Source organism: Hippocampus zosterae, chromosome 3, assembly GCF_025434085.1.
Source record: "Hippocampus zosterae strain Florida chromosome 3, ASM2543408v3, whole genome shotgun sequence".
NCBI lineage: Eukaryota > Metazoa > Chordata > Actinopteri > Syngnathiformes > Syngnathidae > Hippocampus > Hippocampus zosterae.
The window spans coordinates 18,649,263-18,668,433 of NC_067453.1; the positions used below are offsets into that span (position 1 = coordinate 18,649,263).

Here is a 19,171-nt window from a genome sequence, read left to right on the forward strand (position 1 = left end):
AAATATATTAACAAAAGGTGCCGGCACCGGATAATATAACTGGTATTACCCGTGAGACGCCAAAAACGATAAGTTAGCAATTTAACTAGTGGGGGGGATCTTGGACTGCACGTGCGGTGAAAAAAAAAAGTCATTTTCGGATTGGGAAGACCCGCGTCGCAGGATAATGACGTCGGTAAAGGGTCCTTTATGAAACGTGTCGCTCCATGTGAGTTTAACACTCGCGTGATAGCAGCATACATCTAAACGAAAATTTCGAATTTGGAAATTTTTGGAGATACAAGGTAACATTGGAATTATGCGTGCTTTCAAATATTGCTAGGTCTTATTGTTTCATAGACACTTATTCATACACGAATATATAAATGAACAATCACGTTGACGCTTGTGATGTTGTGGTGCAGCTCAATGCAGTGTTAAGTCTGTTAAGGTAACAAAGTGAGTGATTCCTCTATGTTTTCCCCCCAGTAAAACAATGGCAACTGTCCGCAAGAAAGTTGACAACCGCATTCGTGTCCAGATCGAGAATGGAGTTGCTCTGCAGCATCGCACCATGTTTGTCGTGGTGGGCGATCGCGGAAGAGATCAGGTAACTTCCCGATTCTATTACTGGGTTTGGGTTTGTTGGCACTCAGCAGGATCGCCATTAATTTGGGTTTATGGTCCAGGTGGTCATTCTGCATCATATGCTCTCCAAAGCAAGCGTTCGAGCACGACCATCCGTTCTGTGGTGCTACAAAAAAGAACTTGGCTTCAGCAGGTGACAATGCACGTCCTCTCATGTTCCCTCCTTGTGTGGAGTTTTTAACAGTTGATCTCACGTGTGTCCAAGCAGCAATCGCAAGAAACGTATGAAGCAGCTGCAGAAGAAAATAAAAACAGGCACATTGAATCTGAATCAGGATGACCCTTTTGAGCTTTTTGTTGCTGCCACGAACATTCGATACTGTTACTACAATGAGACTCACAAGATATTGGGTAACACCTTTGGCATGTGTGTCCTACAGGTGAGTCCATCAATGTTTTCCAGATCCACCATTGCCCAAATGAAAGTGGAGATTAAATTGTGAGCTTTTTGTTGACCTTCTTGCACAGGATTTTGAAGCCCTCACTCCCAACCTACTAGCCAGAACTGTTGAGACAGTTGAAGGTGGCGGTATTGTAGTCATACTGTTACGGACAGTGAACTCCCTCAAGCAACTCTACACAATGACCATGGTAAGTCTTTCAACTTTTCCACAATGCAGGTCCGCATATCTGTATTTATACAACTTGACAGCGATAAAATTAAATTCTCCCTTCAGCTAAGCTGATCTAGCCATATCGCACCTCTTTCGAAGTTACATGATGCAATAATTACTGTGAACTTTTCTTCCAGGATGTGCATGCTCGTTACAGAACAGAGGCTCATCAGGAAGTGGTTGGAAGGTTCAATGAGAGGTAAATTCTGTTTACATGAAGAACACTTCACAGCAATGACTACCGTATTTTCACGACTATTCGACGCATCGTACTAATGGCCGCAGTCTCATTAATGCGTGACATTTCTGTATTTTACACATACACAGGACGCATCGTACGAATAGCCGCAGTTTTACAGTGGTAAAACATACGCCAGCTTAAACATACGGCATGCATGCGCGCACTCTAACACGTTAGCTTGAAGCATACGGTAGCATGCCAAGACATACAAATAAGATAAAAACACGTTTTTAAAAAGGCAACGAAAGCAGAACTGAGTTCGGGTGTATTTTATTTAGCCATCGTACAATGTTCTCACGTTTTTCGATCAATCATCAACCAGAAATCCATCAAAGTCCTCATCCTCTGTATCAGAAGCAGAGGACTGCACATCTCAGTTGTCATTGAATGCATCACATGCTAGTGTGAGTTGCTACACATTGCCGAGCGGAAAGAAGGAGTAGCAACAGCAAAGTCAACATTTCTCTCGTGTGAAGCTTTCCCACATTTGAAAGTAAAGAACAGAGCGAAACATGGTGGCAGCGCGTGTGTGTGTAGAAAGAATTGAACAATTGTGCAAGTACCATAATCCATCAAAAACGCCGCGTTCCCTCTCGTTGTTGCGTATTGTGGCGTAACTCGCCCAGCGCTGCCTCTCACTCTTTGTAAAGTTGTGTTTGCCATCGACCATCCATTGTTCCCATGCCGTTTGCAACTTTACTTTGAACGCCCGGTTGATGCCAATGTCCAGCGGTTGGAGTTCTTTAGTCAAGCCTCCGGGAATAACGGCAAGCTCAGAGTTCATTTGCTTGACTTTTTTTTTTTTCACCGCTGCTGTGAGATGGGCACGCATGCCAAAAGCATAACCGGTGGCTTTAAGTTTGAATTGAGCTTCGTAGGCGTGCGTGTCTTTTTGTCGAATTTATTTTCAGGGGTTCTTAGAAACCAAAACCGGAGTTGTTTTGCAACAAAGCACATTGCCACACTCTATACAAGTGTTGGTACTGGCTTGAGGCGTCCACTTACACGCCCACCCTTCACCATTGGCGGACTAGCTTGTCTGTCCTCTCTCTCCCTCTCTCTCTCTCTCTCTCTCTCTCTCTCTCTCTCCCTCTCCATATATGTATGTATACACGCCCACCCTTCCCTGATTGGCCGACTTCTTTCACAGTCACTTCCGCCTTTTCTCTATATAAACAGCGTGTCGGCAGTCAGTCAGATTTTGGAACTCAGCGCATATAAAGGACGCTCCGCACCATAAGGCGTACTGTCCATTTTGGAGAAAATGTAAGACTTTTAATGGCGCCTTATAGTCGTGAAAATACGGTAAGTGTTCCTGTTGCTTTTTCTTAGGTTCATCCTGTCCCTTGCCTCCTGCAAAAACTGTGTCGTCATCGACGACCAACTCAACATCCTGCCCATATCCAGCCACATGGCCAACATTAAGCCTGTTCCGCCAAAGACGCAGGTGCCCGTACATAAAACCGCTGCTTCTTTTTTTGTTGACTCAGCGCTCTGGAACTAATCATCCCAACCCACCCCCCTTGTGACTCAGGAGGAGGGTTTGTCTCCAAAAGAACAGGAGCTGAAAGACCTCAAAGAGACTCTCCAGGACACTCAACCAGTGGGTGTGTTGGTAGATAACTGCAGGACCATGGACCAGGTGAAAATCCTTTTGAATTGAACGTCCTGAAATTAAACACTGAATCAGGGTTGGAATCATTTGGGATTTTTCATCACCAAGACAAATTCCTTGTGTGTTCTCCATGCGAGGCCAATAAAGATGATTCTGATTAGAGTTCACTTATATTTTGGTTTTGCGTTTTCAAATTAATTTACCTTTTAAACAGAGCTTGTTGGTTTTTATTCATTTCTATTTTAGTTGCGCTTGTGTATTAGTTTTATGATTGGCTTTTGATTTATATATTTTTAATATGGGATATTTCTTGTGTGCAACATTTAAAAACATGGATATTCTTAAAAAGGTAGTAGCATTGCTAGATAGACATCAACATGTAGCTTTGGGTGGATACTTGTTCTTTGCCTCTTAACTCATTCATTCCCAAAGACGTTTTTAAACGTCTTTGCAGACTTGGTCCAGAATTGGCTGGTACTGAATGAGTTAAGAGTGCTTCTTATAATTAGTCGGAATAAGTCTTACAAAAAAGCGCCACAAAACCCAAAAAGCTTGCGGCGATGTCTCTCATGAAAGATAGACGTCGTCTTGATTCAAGTCAAGTTTTGTACGTTATTTGGGGCATGTTAATCCTGAAGATTGTGGTTCAACTCTGATTTGTCAGGAGATCGTCTGCCATGTCGGAATTTCTAGCTCTAATGACGCGTGTTCTTCGTCAGGCCAAAGCTGTGCTGAAGTTCATCGAAGCCATCTCGGAGAAGACCCTGAGGAGTACCGTGGCTCTTACGGCTGCTCGTGGCCGAGGCAAATCCGCCGCGCTGGGGCTGGCTGTCGCTGGAGCTGTGGCCTTTGGGTAGGAATAAGTCCACAAGAGTATGAATAGTGGCCAATACACGAATGAATAACGAGCAATGTGTCTCGGGGAAGTGCTGCCCCAACAACATGATAGACTAAATGTAATTTACGGGCCTCTCGAACAGTGTTCTTATGTCATTTCCAGCTACTCCAACATTTTTGTAACCTCCCCGAGCCCAGACAACCTCCACACCATGTTTGAGTTCATCTTTAAAGGCTTCGATGCGCTTCAGTATCAGGTAATGCGCGTGAGCATCATGTCAACTGTTGATCACCCCCGCGCTTCACGTCGTCTTCGTTTCTTGTAGGAGCATCTGGACTATGAGATCATCCAATCGCTGAATCCAGAGTTCAACAAAGCGGTCGTGAGGGTGAACGTCTTTAAAGAGCACAGGCAGACCATTCAGGTAAGCACACGGTCCCCGATCAGTTTTCAGTGTGTGCGTCGCTTCCATCGAGACACACACACAATCTTTTTGTCTGCAGTATATCCATCCGGGTGACGCTGTCAAATTAGGCCAGGCTGAACTTTTGGTGATTGATGAGGCTGCTGCCATCCCCTTACCGCTGGTCAAGAAGCTGCTGGGACCGTATCTGGTTTTCATGGCCTCCACCATCAACGGGTGAGTACGTTTTCACTGAATATTTTGATCCTATCTTTGGTCCATGTACAGGGAATGTAAAAGTCCACACACCCGTGTTAAAATGTCAGCTTCCCGTCATGTAAATGATAAAAAAATGCCCCGAAAATCATTTCAAAAAAATTTTTTTGGAGGGGTGGGGGGCAGAATAAAACAAAATTAGCACATCTCATGTGGACAAGAGGCCAAATCATAGCGCAAATGCATTTGTAAACAAAAATGAACAAGGCAAAAGACTAAACCTTGACTCGGGCCTCAATTTCAGTTGTCATGCTCGAACGCTTCGCCATAGTTATGGTGTTCTATCAGCAATGTTGTGTTGGCGCCAATTTTGTAACGAGAGTATGCAATTTCTCAATATCCTGCGTGTGAAGGCTGAAATGCTAATTGAAAAAGTATGGAATGATGTGGACTGCAATAACTTCATTGTTTAACGACTACCTCTCTGACAGGAAGTTGGATTAAAAAAAAATATCTATACAACACTTCGAATGGATCATATTGGATTTGCGTTGGCCAAATGCATCTTTCTGAGGTACTTTCATTTGACTCTGCAGCTACGAAGGCACCGGTCGCTCGCTCTCACTCAAACTGATCCAGCAGTTGAGGCAGCAGAGCGCCGACAGCCAACAGAACATGTCAGCCGAGAACAGGAGCAGCACCACAGCCAGGCTAGCGGCAGGTGCGCTTGTACTGTACTGTCGGTTTCCCATTCTAGCATCTTACTTGTCCGTCGGCTCCCCCACGCAGCTCGCACACTTCACGAGGTCAGCTTACACGAGTCCATTCGATACGCGGCGGGTGACGCGGTGGAGAAGTGGCTCAATGAGCTCCTCTGCCTGGACTGCCTGAACATTCCGAGACTCATCTCCGGTTGTCCTCTTCCACAAACCTGTGACTTGTATCCCTGGACTATTTGATTGGGTAAAGGGGCATGAATCGGGGTTAGCCTCATGTCGCTAGCTTCAACTGTGCTGATGCTTCTTGAACAGAGATGGAACAAGTGTTCCACCTTAACAACCCGCGATTAGGTATTACGTCAACAGAGACACGCTGTTTTGCTACCACAAGGCGTCTGAGGCCTTCCTGCAGAGGCTGATGGCTCTTTATGTGGCGTCCCACTACAAGGTGAGACCCGAAGCCGCTTTTCCAGTGACTCCATTTCTTCTTCTCCTCCCCCACTGACCTCTTCTCTTCCCCTCCAGAATTCGCCCAATGACTTGCAGATGTTGTCCGACGCGCCGGCCCATCACCTCTTCTGTCTTCTGCCGCCCGTCCCCCCGACGCAGAACTCTCTGCCCGAGGTCCTGGCTGTGGTGCAGGTGCTTAACTCATTCACTCCCAAAGACGTTTTTAAACGTCTTTTCAGACTTGGTCTAGAATGGGCTGGTACTGAGTGAGTTGACGTGGAAATGGATCAGAGCAGCGTGCCTTGCGTGCGATGTACTGAGTCAACGATTGTGCTGTACATGATAACGATGAGGCTCATGTTTAGCATGATGTTTGCTCATGTTTACTTCAACGCTAGCATCAAAAGAATATTCCACCATGCACCTCACTATGCGCTATCTCATTCTCTGGGAATGCGCAGGTGTGTCTGGAAGGCGAAATATCTCGACAGTCCATTCTCAACAGCCTCTCTCGAGGGAAGAAAGCGTCCGGCGACCTCATTCCATGGACCGTGTCTGAACAGGTGCGCACAAACTGGACCATAAAATTGTCTTTTGTTTGGAATTTCTCATTGAGCCTTTTACCGACAGTTCCAAGATCCGGAGTTTGGCAGCCTGTCTGGAGGCAGGGTGGTGCGAATCGCTGTGAATCCAGACTATCAAGGGGTAAGGGTCATACAGAATTGTTTTAATCCAGTCTTGGCTCCTATCATAAAAATAAGATCTGTGCTTTATGTAGCAAAGGTGGGCAAACTTCAGTGCTCAAGGGCAACATTTGATGTTAAAAAGCAACGCTCCTTTTTCTGGCCAACAGATGGGCTACGGCTCGAGAGTGCTCCAGCTGCTGCAGATGTACTACGAGGGCAAGTTCCCCACCATGGACGAGAGCACGGCGCCCCAGCGCAATGAAATCACTCCCGTCAGCAGTGAGGTAGTTCAATGAAACGGATTCGCGGCAAGTCGTTTGAATGAGACGAGACCCAAACGGCCCCGGATGTGGTCACAGGCCGTCACGCTCCTCGAGGAGGTCGTGACGCCTCGCAAGGAGCTCCCGCCGCTGCTACTGAAGCTGAGCGAGAGGCAAGCGGAGCGACTGGACTACCTGGGGGTCTCCTACGGGCTGACGACGCAGCTGCTCAAGTGAGAACACGCTTTAGTGGGGAAGAAGCGCAGCAAGGTCGAAAGATGTTCTTCAGTGAAAAATGTGTTGTTGGGTTTTGTTTTGTTTTTTTTTTTTCCGATCTGGCAGATTCTGGAAGAAAGCAGGCTATACGACGGTCTACTTGAGACAAACGCCAGTAAGTGTGGAAGATGACTGTCGTCTCAATGTATTTGAATTTGTGCTGCTAAGTTTACCCACTTCCAAAAAAAAACTCAAGTCCACGTTATTTCGAGAGCACTTTAAAAAAATAATCACAGCTGCCTCCCAAGTACTGCACACGGGGTCAAAATCAGGCGCATGAAAACCAAGACGGCTAAAACAATAAACTACGTAAGAAATCAATAGTCTACAATTTATAACAGTAAGAGACAGAAGACATCGTAAATCGCGACAAACCGATGGAAAAACAATTCTGAGCCGCAGTAAAAGAGAACAAATGATTGTAACCGTACAAAATAAAAGTATAATGTTACAAGAAAAATACATCATACAAAAATAAAGTCATATTTTGTTTGGTTTTTGTTTTTGGAAAAATTGTGTAATTTTGGGGGGGAGCAAGTGTTAGTTATGGAAACGGTAGTCTTCTTTTTTTAAGGCAGATTTTTTTTGATTCTTTTAAAGAAAAAAATACAAATTGGGCAATTTTTTAATCGAGTGCAAGAGTTACCGGTAATCTTTTTTTTAATACGATGAAAATATATTTTTTCAAGAACAGGGCAGAACCACTCGACATAAAAGGACATTTACCGGTACTTTGCGACTGTATTGTAAATCACATTTCGTATTTATTACTTTTAGGGTTTGAGCAGGATCGTTGCGACAAAAATTAAATTGCGATTTCATTGACTGAATCCAAATTTTCAGCCAAACAAAAAGTGTGAGGCCAGACAGTGTCCACTTTGTCTGCTGCGTGTTCATGCACGTTTGTGCTTTTGGCAGAACGACCTGACGGGCGAGCACTCGTGCGTGATGCTGAAGGAGCTGCACAGTGACGAGCGGCCGAGCCAGTGGTTGTCTGCATTCCGCAAAGGTGAATGTCTACACCACTTCTCTGGTCTTTCATCTCATTCTGTATATCTCCCCACCGAGCCTTGTTGCGTCCTTCAGATTTCCGCAGGCGTTTCCTGTCCCTGCTCTCCTACCGGTTCAGCAGCTTCCCGCCGAGCCTGGCCCTCGGCGTCCTGCAGAACAAGAGCACCAAAGAAGCCGCGAGCGGTAGGTGGGCGCAGGCGGGAGCGCTCCTCGCCGGCGTCTCGCGGCTCACTCTTCGTCTTTGCTCCTGGCAGCGATGAGTGCCTCAGAGCTGGCGGTCCACTTCAGCCCGTACGATCTCAAGCGTCTGGAATTGTACTCGCGCAGCATGGTGGACTACCACCTCATCATGGACCTGATCCCGACCGTGGCGCGCTTGTTCTTCCTCAATCAGCTGGGTGACGTCTCACTGTCAGTGGCGCAGTGTGTAAGCCACGTTCGCTCTTCAGAAATTCTCCTCTTTGTGTGTGTTTTTTTTTAAGCTAGTCGCTAAAAAGTTCAATCGTTTTATTTTTCATTTATTTATTTATTTATTTATTTGTGGTGCCCTTTCTGTGGCGTCAAAGCGCTGTCTCAATAGGAAACTGTTTTCCAGGCAATGCTGCTGGGCATCGGACTGCAACACAAATCGGTGGACCAGTTGGAGAGGGAGGTGGACCTCCCGAGCTCGCAGCTCATGGGCCTCTTCAACCGCCTCTTGCGCAAATTTGTGCAAGTATGTTCACACCCGTCGCGACTCAAGCCCGACCGATGAAACGAGCCGCCAATGTTGGCTGTAGACAAACACTGGCAGGTTATTTGGGAGGGGGAGGGTGCGGGGAGTTCCACACATTAAAATTTGACAAAGTCAACACCCTCGCATCCCATCCAAAAATGCCAATTTTTGGCGATTTTTTTTCCCTCTGTTTAAAGTTATACAAAAGGTCAAAATATTGTAAAACAGTCAAATGTTCTGCATGTAATTCTTATTTGTTGTGAGTGTTAAAGGATAAAAAAATACATTTTCATTCATTATATATACCGGTACTTAAAAAAAAATTATTCATCGATTATGGGAATTTTATTCTGCCAAATATCTGACTTGGCATCTCATGAGTTCAGTTATGTAACTGAGATGGATGGCAGCGTGATGCACCAATGCTCCTACTTTATGATCCTCTCCACTGAGACGCAGCCTGTATGTTGTAGATTTTTACCAGCATCCAAGAAAAGGCCATCGAAGCGGACATGGCAACAACAAAAGACGTCACCATGGAGCCGACAGTCCGAAGCCTCCAGGATGATCTGGTACAGCCGTTCTCACAAAGCCTCACCAACAGATTTACCACGCAGCAAATTGAAACCCAGTGCCTATTACTAAAGTCATAATTGCACACAAAATTTGAGATTTATCTCTAACTTACACATTTCTTCTCTGATGCAAATCATTCAAAATATTTAGAATTTTTTGTGGTAATTTATTTTTAAATAGAAGCCCTGAATTTTAATTTCAGAGGTTTTTGCTTTATTTTCCACATTTCTTGACCAATTCAAACTGTTTCAATGATCCAATTATTTATATATAAATAATATAAAAACTGGCCCGGTAGTCCAGTGGTTAGCACGTCGGCTTCACAGTGCAGAGGTACCGGGTTCGATTCCAGCTCCGGCCTCCCTGTGTGGAGTTTGCATGTTCTTCCCGGGCCTGCATGGGTTTTCTCCGGGTGCTCCGGTTTCCTCCCACAGTCCAAAAACGCGCATGGCAGGCTGATTGGACGCTCTAAATTGTCCCTAGGTGTGAATGTGGTTCACACCTGATGGTTGTTCGTCTCTGTGTGCCCTGCGATTGGCTGGCAACTGATCCAGGGTGTCCCCCGCCTACTGCCCGAAGACGGCTGGGATAGGCTCCAGAACCCCCCGCGACCCTAGTGAGGATTAAGCGGTTTAGAAAATGGATGGATACTGTATATATGAGGGGGGGGGGGTTCAAAGTAAAAGACTATAATGAAAATAAAAATTGGGGGGGGTCCACTTTTGGGCCAATTCAAACCATTCCAAGCTTACTCTGTTCAGGTCATTCCTATTCTATAGTCCCCCCCCCCAAAAAAAATTTGCATTTTGGGGAGTTAGACCTCTCATTTTAACACTTTTTGACTAATTCAAACTTTTCCAACTTTAACAGCTCTTCCTTTTCCAATGCCCTCAAGCCTCCAGTCTCCAATTTCAAAAGAAAAGTGGAAAGCTGGGTACCTGTAATTTTTTTCAAACGGTTCCAATTTTAAACTCATTACTGTTTTTTATTTCTTTAAAAAAAATATCAATGGGACAAAAAATTCACTCACATTCCCACCTGAGGACAATTTGGAGGTCGCAAAAAAGTTTTTAAAAAAGTGAAATTCTCTATTTTAAGAAAATAATTTATTTTTCCTATCATTTACAATTGAACAATTATTTGAAGATTGTTTCTTTTTTGCTTAGAATGAGGCGGCAAAGGAGTTTGAGGAGAAACTCAAGCAGGATAAAGAGAAAGTGAAGGAACTCTACCTGGAAGAGTAAGTACGGCGCATCTCAGCACGTGCATCCAATGACAAGTTTGATGTTGATGTGATCTAATCCTTTTGAGATTCTAGGTACAAGATCCGCGGACATGATGAGGACTGGGACGAAGTGCTGAAGAAAGCTGGGAACACGGCGATGGTCAGCATTAAAAGGTGCCGTAACGACTGGCTCTCGAGGGTTTTAGGATCGGATACTCAGGATTCTGACCACATTGAAGCTGATGTCAGATCGGACAGAAAAACAAATTAATCTCAGTTATAAATGGATGTCTGTGCTTGGAGGTTCAGGTTAGGCTGGCAGGCTGTACAGCAAAAGTCTTAGCCATTAAATATGTCAGTATGCTTCATTCCGAGCATCCATCATTAAAAGGCGAAAATAATAGCTAACAACAGCCATGGTTACACTGGAAAACAAATATTAAATATGATCAAGGCATTAAATTAGACGCTAGCACCCACTGTAGAAATGTCATTGCTTTTCAACCTGTTCCCAATAGTGACAAGAAGAGGAATCTTGATGCAGGAAAGGACACGGCGAGCAATGGAGGGCCTCAACACGGGAAGAAAAAGAAGAAGCACGTGCAGCAAGGAAAGGACAAACGCGGCAAATTTGGAAAAAAGGTGTTCAAGTGAAATGCGATGTCATGAAAAGGACTGTGATGTCACTTTAGTTGAATACAAGAAATGGACAGAAGAGCATTTGACTTTTTTTTAATCACAAGAATTTGTGTGCCATATATATAGATACAAATATATCAGTATGTCTACAGTGTCTCATCACTTATTCAAATTGTGCATCTCAAAGCAGGAGGATCGAACACAACGGTATCAAGTGTTTTCACTTTTTATAATGTTCTGATTGTTACAAAATATTTTAGAAGATGTAAAAAGTTAGTCGTTTTCCCTTTTCTATAAAGTGAGGTAAGCATTTGGCCAACGCTGGGCCGGGGCTGTCATTTGAGCACATGCGGCTGTAGTTGTCCCCACTTGTGCTTCAGCTGTTGCTTGATGCCGTCTGCTGCGAAGATGAAGTCGATGGCCTGCCACGAAAGCGTCCACACGGCCTCGTGATCCAGACCGAACGTGGACGCTGCCAGCTGGTATTCTTGGGACAAGTCTGTACTGAACACGCCCTTATCATCAGTCTGCCAGAGAACAAAACAGCAAAAGAAATTTACAATGCTCAAATATACTGCGATAATTGCAAAATGAAAAACCCTTTGACCAGGGTTCCCACGGGTCCTTAAAGTTCATTAAAATCCATGAAAAAAGTTGTAAAATTATGTTCTTAATGTTCAGGGAAAGCTTCTAAAAGCAATAAAAGTTCTGAAAAAAAAAACCTGTGGTGCTCATTTGTCATTTTCACCAAATCTCTGAATTCACTTCACAGGTTGTTTTTTTTAAATGTAAATAAAGTAAATCAATTCCATATCAGATGAAAGGGGAAGTCTTCACGTTTTCAAATCGTTTCAATTGGTCAATCTTAAAATGTCTACATAAGTTGAAACGCACAAATAAAAATGAAGGGACTATTTTTATTTTAACAGTACAAAAATATTAGTAAAAATTATGTTTCAAAGGAAATGAAGTTTTACATTTGGGGAAAGCCATAATTTACGATGAAGTTGAATTTTTCAAAGACAGAAAAGGGAAGGTGTAGCCCGAGTCATTGCAGCTGTTTCAAAGAGGTGGAAACTTACACAAATGACACTCGGGTGGCCCAACTGGTACCAATACTTGAAATGGTGCTTGGAATAACACGGGACACTTTGTCCTTTGACGTTTGATGTCAAGCAAAGCTCTGGCGGAGGGAAGGGGAAGAGACAACAAGTCAGTTGAGTTTTGATGTCCTACATGTGGGCTGTACTAGGACACCTTTGGTCCCCACGAGTAAGGCTGAATGCACACAACCCATCGGTATCTGGCCCGGATTCGGCATGAAGCTGGCACAGCTGGCCTTGAGTCCGCACTGGCATAATGCATGTGAGCCCAGTAGTTGCAAAGGTAAATGGTTTAAAACTTCCTTTCTTTATAAATCTTGTTTAATCATAAAGTGCATTAATATATTTTTCAAAACTTGTTAAAGTTTGTCCAATCAATGGGATCAGTTGCAATGCATATATGTAAATGATAAAAGTACCGGTAAATTGCACATTTGTTGAAAGAAATGTAATTTCAACATTTTCCAAATGTTCTTGTGCTTCTTTATACCAAAACAAAGGAACGACATATTGTTTTGGTTGTTTATAACAAAGTCTACCGAGGCTGTATGTGGCCCACCATGTGAAATGAGTTTGACACCAGTGATGTATAGTAAGGTGTTTTTAGCCTAAAAAAACAACCATGTGAGAAGTGTTTTTAGCCGAAAAAAAAACAACCATATATATAGTAAGGCGTTTTTAGCCGAACCCCACCCCTCCCCCCGTCCATGTACATTAAGGTGTTTTTAGCCGAAACCAAAAAACGACCATGTATAGTAAGGCGTTTTTAGACGAAAAAAAAAGACCATGTATAGTAGGGCGTTTTCGAAAGAAAAAAAAAGACCATGTATAAGTAAGGCGTTTTTAGCCGAAAAAAACGACCATATATAGTAAGGCATTTTTAGACGAAAAAAACCCCGGATCATTTATAAGAAGGCGTTTTTAGCCGAAAAAAACGACCATGTAAGGCGTTTTTAGCACACAAAAAACGCCTATGTATAGTAGGGCGTTTTTCGACCAAAAAAAGACCACGTATAAGTCGTTTTTATCCGAAAAAAAACCCCGACCATATATAGTAAGGCGTTTTTAGATGGAAAAAAAGGACCATGTATATATTTTTAGACCAAAAAAAGGACCATGAATAGTAAGGCGTTTTTAGCCCCAAAAAACAACCACGTACAGAAAAGTGTTTATAGCCGAAAAAAAACGACCATGTCTAGTAAGGTGTTTTTTGCCGAATAAAAAACAACCATAAATACACTACGTTTTTACTCTACTTTGTAGAGTAAGGCGTTCTTAGCCCAAAAAACCCAACCGTGTGCAGTAAGGCGTTTTTAGACGAAAAAAAACGACCATACGTAGTAAGGCGTTTTTAGAAGAAAAAAAAACGCCCATGTATAGTAGGGCGTTTTTCGACCAAAAAAAGACCATGTATAAGTCGTTTTTATCCGAAAAAAAAACGACCATATATAGTAAGGCGTTTTTAGGCTCTTTGTACCGGCTCCTTTGCAACCGACACATCACTTGTGAAAATGTTGGTGATTGAACAGTCAGAGGTACTGCCAAAAAGAACCCTTTCTGCACTGAAATACAATGACACTAATTTTGATTCCGTTTGCTGCAATACAAACCGGATACTTCATACTTGACCATAAAATTAATTGAAAACTTAGTACCTCAATTCAAACACAAAATCTGACGTTGAAAAAAACGTTGTTTTGTATTTGTAAGACTGAATATGAAAAGAAACAATTTAATTTTCAGTGAGGATGAAATCCAGTTTCAAAGAAAAAAAAGTATCGTTTCAAATTCAGATTGTACAATTCAGATTCAGTTATTCAATGTGATTCAGAGTAAAATATACAACTCCATCCATTAATCCGAGCCACTGACCTTCAATTCACGTAATTCAAATTCAGTATAAACTATTTAAAAGTTATTCACGTTTAGTTTTTGGTGGCAAATATTCCGCCCCACAGTGTCACACCTAGTTTAGTTTTGGTTTTAAAGTTTCCTAGAGTGTCTTGAAAGACGCTTATAAATGAAATGTATTATTATTATTATAAGACATTTCAGGGGTTATTTTTACTGACCATTCATTGTTCATGACATGTACAAATGTTTGTTTTCTTAACACACTGTCCATCTTGTTTTCTTACAGCCACTGTGAGCCCTAACAGCCTAACATCTTGGGCCTCAGACCAGGAAATTGATGTCACAATCAAAAGATGGCTACATCTGGCTCCTGATCGGGGTGGTGACAGGAAGGAGAGCATGAGAAGAAAAGAGGACACGGAGAGCGCAACAATTTGATGGACAGAAAAATACCGTTCAAGAGTAAGCTGCATCCCAATTTGGACTTTGTGTTCACTGTTAAATAAAGAAAAGTGCATTTTTTCCAGTGTATGTGGAGTTATTTGTGAGGTTCACAAATTATGACAATAAACATATTTTTATAATAGTCGTTTTTGAGACTTTTTTTAAATGTGGGTCAAATATGGCTCATGAAAGATGTGGCTTAGTTGAGGTTGAATTCAGGCCGATATCAGGAACCTGTTCTGGCCCAGCGTCGGGCCGGAGTAGGGTTAGATATGGTTTTACAATGCGGCTCAGATGTGGGCCGAATGCGGCCCACATCATGGATGCAAGACGTGGGCCACTGCAGGACCGTCATTCATTGAGGTATGTGGGCCGAGTGTACTGCCATGTCTACCCCAGAGCTGGGCCAGACCAATTTTGCTGACTGGGAAGTTGAACGGCTCTTTCACTTCGTTTTTTCCACGACTGTATGACATTTCTCAGCCGTTATAGAATGACAACTTGGCAAAACTGTGCACTTGGGCGGGGGGGACACTAGCACACAAACACGGTAAGTACGCTTCAGTTGTAATAAATATTCACTGGTCGCCTCGGCCTTACCCAAAGGGATGTTATTCTTCACCACTTTGTCAACGAGGCTCTGCGATCCGCCGACGTCAGGGTGCAGGAAGGTGCCATGCCCGATGCGATCCGGCGGCAGATTGAGCAGCAACTCAGATTCCTCCAACTGAGACGGCACCTGCGACAATTCATCTCCACGCGTCAGCACTTCTCCTCCTCGGAGACCGACGCTAAAGGCACACTTCGTTCGAGACACTGTTACTTGTGGCTCCAAGCATAATTGACACACGTTAACACTCGAGCATTGTTTTCAGCTTTAACCAATTCCTGCAGTTCACATACTTTCTCAAACCAAAAATGTATGCAGAAATGTACTGCATCACACCGAGACCCCCTTTGTAATATTTCGGTTGCCTTGTATCGCAATAAGCACACGTTCCTAATGTTGTGGCCCATGAGTGCATGTTTCAAAAACTTACTTCAGAGAGGTGCAGTGACAACTTCAGTCCGCTGTTCCTGGCTCGCTGTAAGGCGGGAAGCAGGTCTTTACCATGACCCACCTGAAAACGACATCAGGTTGGATCATTTATTGAATGGAGGGACTTGGAATGGGCATTAGACTCGAACATTTAACAAGTGTTATAGGTGAGTTTTTTTTATATGTAATTTTCAGATGAGATTTGACCTATTCACTTACTGTGTGCTGCCTGGAGATGGTTTTAAAGCCTTTACCTTTAATGTATTTGTCAAAAAAAAATACTAATCTCTTTAGACAACTCTCTCCCTCTTTCTCTGGTCCATGTTTAAGTGTGATCCACACCATGTTACCAAACAGTGACTACCTGTCACTCTTTCAATAGGCCTGCTGACTGATTACAATTAAAAAGCAACGTGTGACTTTCATTGGTTGTTTGTTTTTATTTAATCTATTATTACTTTCGGAAAGTTCAAAATATTTCGACCACTGAGTTTTGCTTTTATTAACAGAGGGATACCGATACTTTTGGGTGTATATTAGTCACCATGTATAGAATACATGGCTTGCGTACCCTCGGATCCCCACTGAGATCAAGTCCAACCACCAGCCCATCAGCAGAAAGCATGTACTCTTCGGCCAGTTTCACCGTTTCCATGGCAACCTCAGTCCCATTCCTGCGATCAATGGCAACTAGGAACCTGCAAAAGAAATATTGACCTCTGTCAGCATCTTTCTTCACTTTAGGATATTCATCTTGGGCCTACCTAACATCAATGTCCACCTCCTCCTCTTTACACTGCTGGATGGCTTTTATGATGGTGTCCACGTAACTGTTTTTGGTCAACCCTGAAGAATGAAGAGACACGAGAAACATCTTAACTGTCAGCAATTGGTGTTAAAAAAGATGCATTTCATGTCTCAAACCTGTTTTCTTCTCCTCTCTCGGTGTACTCCTAAGTTCTAAATATTTGACACCGTCAGCAGCAAACTCCTTGATGACATCTGTAGCCACCTAGAATGAAAGATGTAACATTGCCATGATGCTTGCCGAAACCATAAATAAAAAAAATCACACTTTTTATTATCACCATCAGGATGTCCTCCTCCGTGTCCACCAACTGATGAATGACCTTGAACACCTGAAAGCACCTGTAGCGCGCCATATTGAGACATTAACAGGCGCTGCTATGATGTGTTGATTACAGAGCACACGAGTGGTCTACGTACTCATTCAACGTTCTCTGCTGGCCTTTCTCGATGGCCGTCATGTGGTGTTCAATATTAAGATGTGGCTTTCGCTTAATGAGCTTCTCCATGGTTTGGAAGCTCACTGAGCCGTTGAGATGAGCGTGCAGCTCCTGGTGGGGGGATTCATTTGAATTGGCATATTTCCCAAAGGCTTTCAAATGCTCCATTTCAAAATAACTGGCCGATAAATTTGACTTACCACTTTTGGGAGCTCCCGATAAAAGACATCGTCGTGCTTGTCCATCATCAAAACAACATAAATATCGACGAGTTTTGGAGATAAGAGTTTAGCGTCTACAAGACGAGAGGTTTGTCTGTGTTTTCAGGAAACATTTGGCCGTGACACACAATGATGTGCAGCAAACTAATAAGTCCGCATGGGAAGAGCAAATAGTTCCGCATACGCGTCACGTTTGTTACACAGCTAAATTAAAAAACGTTTTTTTCTCGTCACATGACAATAAGCCTAAAATATGGAAGATTTATTATAAATATAGAAAATACTGTATGTATCCATAACAGACCATAATAATGTTATGTTGAGGTTTGTAACAAAAAAATAAACATTTAATGGAAAATTTTGTGTGCTTTATACAATTCAGCAGGGGTGGCCAACCAGTCAGAGACTAAGAGCCATTTTTTTTACTGTGTTCCTGCAAAGAGCCACATCATACACATGGACATCCCTTCCTCACACGCGCGCACGCACACGCACACCATTTTGCCCAAAGATTGGTTTTTGAAGCAACTAACTTCCCACAATCGACCCGATCGCGCACATGAAAGCATGCAATCTCTGAATTGTCTTTTAACAGAGGCATGATGTCTGACTTGGCTTTGTACCTCCACCAGCTGGATCAGGTTGTCAAAGTAGTTTTCCCCGTCAATGGTAAGCTGGCCATTGCCGTATTTAATGCGGTAGTGCTTCCACCTTGTCGTCGGTGCTCAAACAGTGTGTGGGGAGAGCAAGCGCTCGCCCTGGAGCCGAGTTATTTTGCCATGAAACCATCTGTAATGACAAGCACGGATGAACCCGTGCTACTTTCAGATGCAGACACAACAATGTTTCCTGTTGTCTGGTACTTAAAATCATGTTGCACCAGGATCATATGAACAAACCTAATTTGGGCACTCACGGCATAAGATTCAGCTCACTGCATTTTTCCACCGGTGCCACATTATGGCGCCATTTCTAAATCTTCCAAATGGGAACAGCCCCTTCACAACCTGCTTCATTTTTAGCTATACACCATTCAGGATCCTGCAAGACAACGAGTCAGTAATAAAAACCCACAAGCAAGTCTTATCTCTGTAGCAGAACCATTAGTCGACAGTTCTCCTTCGTTAAAGGAGGGGTGATGTTCGACTGAGCATTTAAAACTGAATCTGGCCGCCCACTTTGTACCTAAGGAATCATGCACATCAAAATGTAGGATCATTTTTGTGTGTGTGCTCATCAGACATACATTGCATGCTCCTGCAGATTTCTTTCTCACCTTTTCCATGGTAAGGCAGCAGATGCCCTCACATGTGAAGCGATGTGTCCTGCCTATAAAGAGTACATATAAACAACAATCAGTCATGAAGAAAAAGCATCATTTTGAAATGAGACGTTCACTCAAGATGAACATTTGACTACACCCCATCCAGACTGGTCGCCAGCCAATCGCAGAGGCTCAGGAATGTCACAGCCTGATTTGGAACACCAAACCTCAGAGTTGTGAGACGGATAAGATAACTGCTAGGTACATTTTGCAATAATTTAGTCAATTATTGTGGTGTAGCAAACCATTAGAGCACATGCAAGCGGTATTTAATTCCAGCACAGTGCCGTTACAGTAGTCTAGAAATTAACATGACTTCTCCATCTTCTCCGGTTGTCTGTTCTTGCTTGGTATGCGGTATGAATAACTAATTCCCATTTAATGCTAACAAAACTCGTGACAATTTTCCACCTTGGAATGCCAAGATTTGTGACTAAGAGGAGCTTACAGAGTGTTAACAGAAAGAAAATCCTGTTTTTCCTAAATCTCACAATATACATCAATGATCATGTCTAAAGACGTACATTGTAAAATGAACTTACAGTCGTTGCTCTCTGTAGGAGTAAAAAGCAGGATTGAAGAGGATTTGTCTTTCAATAATCCTCATCAGAAACTAGGTTTATCTGAAATACTCAGTACAGTATTTTCATTCTTAACTGTAAATCTACTAACAAACATTTCATGTCAGATTGCCACCGAATAACATACTGTACTTGAGAGTTAACTATTACAATCATGGTAAACCTCTAATAGTATACTGTACGGATATTTGTGACCAAAGACTGCAAACATCTACCTCTTTGTGTAGCCACATTATTTAAGTCACTT

General features: G+C 43.0%; 2 protein-coding genes across 2 annotated transcripts; one reads left to right on the forward strand and one right to left on the reverse strand.

The window, feature by feature from the left end:
* Positions 1–156: 156 nt before the first annotated feature.
* Positions 157–11,260, forward strand: nat10 (N-acetyltransferase 10). The gene is made up of 29 exons (XM_052061533.1): positions 157–284; positions 469–589; positions 669–760; positions 836–1,007; positions 1,096–1,218; positions 1,379–1,440; positions 2,815–2,929; positions 3,017–3,124; positions 3,817–3,950; positions 4,098–4,191; positions 4,261–4,359; positions 4,439–4,575; positions 5,151–5,275; positions 5,344–5,494; positions 5,625–5,721; positions 5,799–5,915; positions 6,185–6,286; positions 6,354–6,428; positions 6,577–6,693; positions 6,769–6,902; positions 7,012–7,060; positions 7,864–7,954; positions 8,032–8,139; positions 8,211–8,383; positions 8,552–8,671; positions 9,145–9,243; positions 10,414–10,487; positions 10,566–10,646; positions 10,991–11,260. The coding sequence occupies exons 2-29, from the start codon at positions 476–478 to the stop codon at positions 11,124–11,126; spliced, it is 3,099 nt and encodes a 1,032-aa protein (XP_051917493.1). The 5' UTR covers positions 157–284; positions 469–475; the 3' UTR covers positions 11,127–11,260.
* adal (adenosine deaminase-like) lies at positions 11,189–17,636 on the reverse strand. The gene is made up of 10 exons (XM_052061551.1): positions 16,999–17,636; positions 16,779–16,909; positions 16,640–16,700; positions 16,476–16,563; positions 16,316–16,397; positions 16,123–16,249; positions 15,553–15,633; positions 15,113–15,251; positions 12,194–12,294; positions 11,189–11,638 (listed from the first exon to the last, which is right to left on the reverse strand). Exons 1-10 carry the CDS (start codon positions 17,044–17,046, stop codon positions 11,447–11,449), a joined length of 1,050 nt encoding a protein of 349 aa, XP_051917511.1. The 5' UTR covers positions 17,047–17,636; the 3' UTR covers positions 11,189–11,446.
* Positions 17,637–19,171: the final 1,535 nt, after the last annotated feature.

What these genes read in the sequence shown, in the direction of transcription:
- nat10 (XM_052061533.1), top strand. Translation starts at nt 476, where the DNA reads ATGGCAACTGTCCGCAAGAAAGTTGACAACCGCATTCGTGTCCAGATC. An exon ending in AACTCTACACAATGACCATG is followed by an intron (nt 1,219 to 1,378) that starts GTAAGTCTTTCA and finishes CTTTTCTTCCAG; the next exon opens with GATGTGCATGCTCGTTACAG. An exon ending in AGGTCCTGGCTGTGGTGCAG is followed by an intron (nt 5,916 to 6,184) that starts GTGCTTAACTCA and finishes GGGAATGCGCAG; the next exon opens with GTGTGTCTGGAAGGCGAAAT.
- adal (XM_052061551.1), bottom strand. Translation starts at nt 17,046, where the DNA reads ATGATGGACAAGCACGACGATGTCTTTTATCGGGAGCTCCCAAAAGTG. An exon ending in CGGAGGAGGACATCCTGATG is followed by an intron (nt 16,564 to 16,639) that starts GTGATAATAAAA and finishes CTTTCATTCTAG; the next exon opens with GTGGCTACAGATGTCATCAA. An exon ending in TGTCACTGCACCTCTCTGAA is followed by an intron (nt 15,252 to 15,552) that starts GTAAGTTTTTGA and finishes GAATTGTCGCAG; the next exon opens with GTGCCGTCTCAGTTGGAGGA.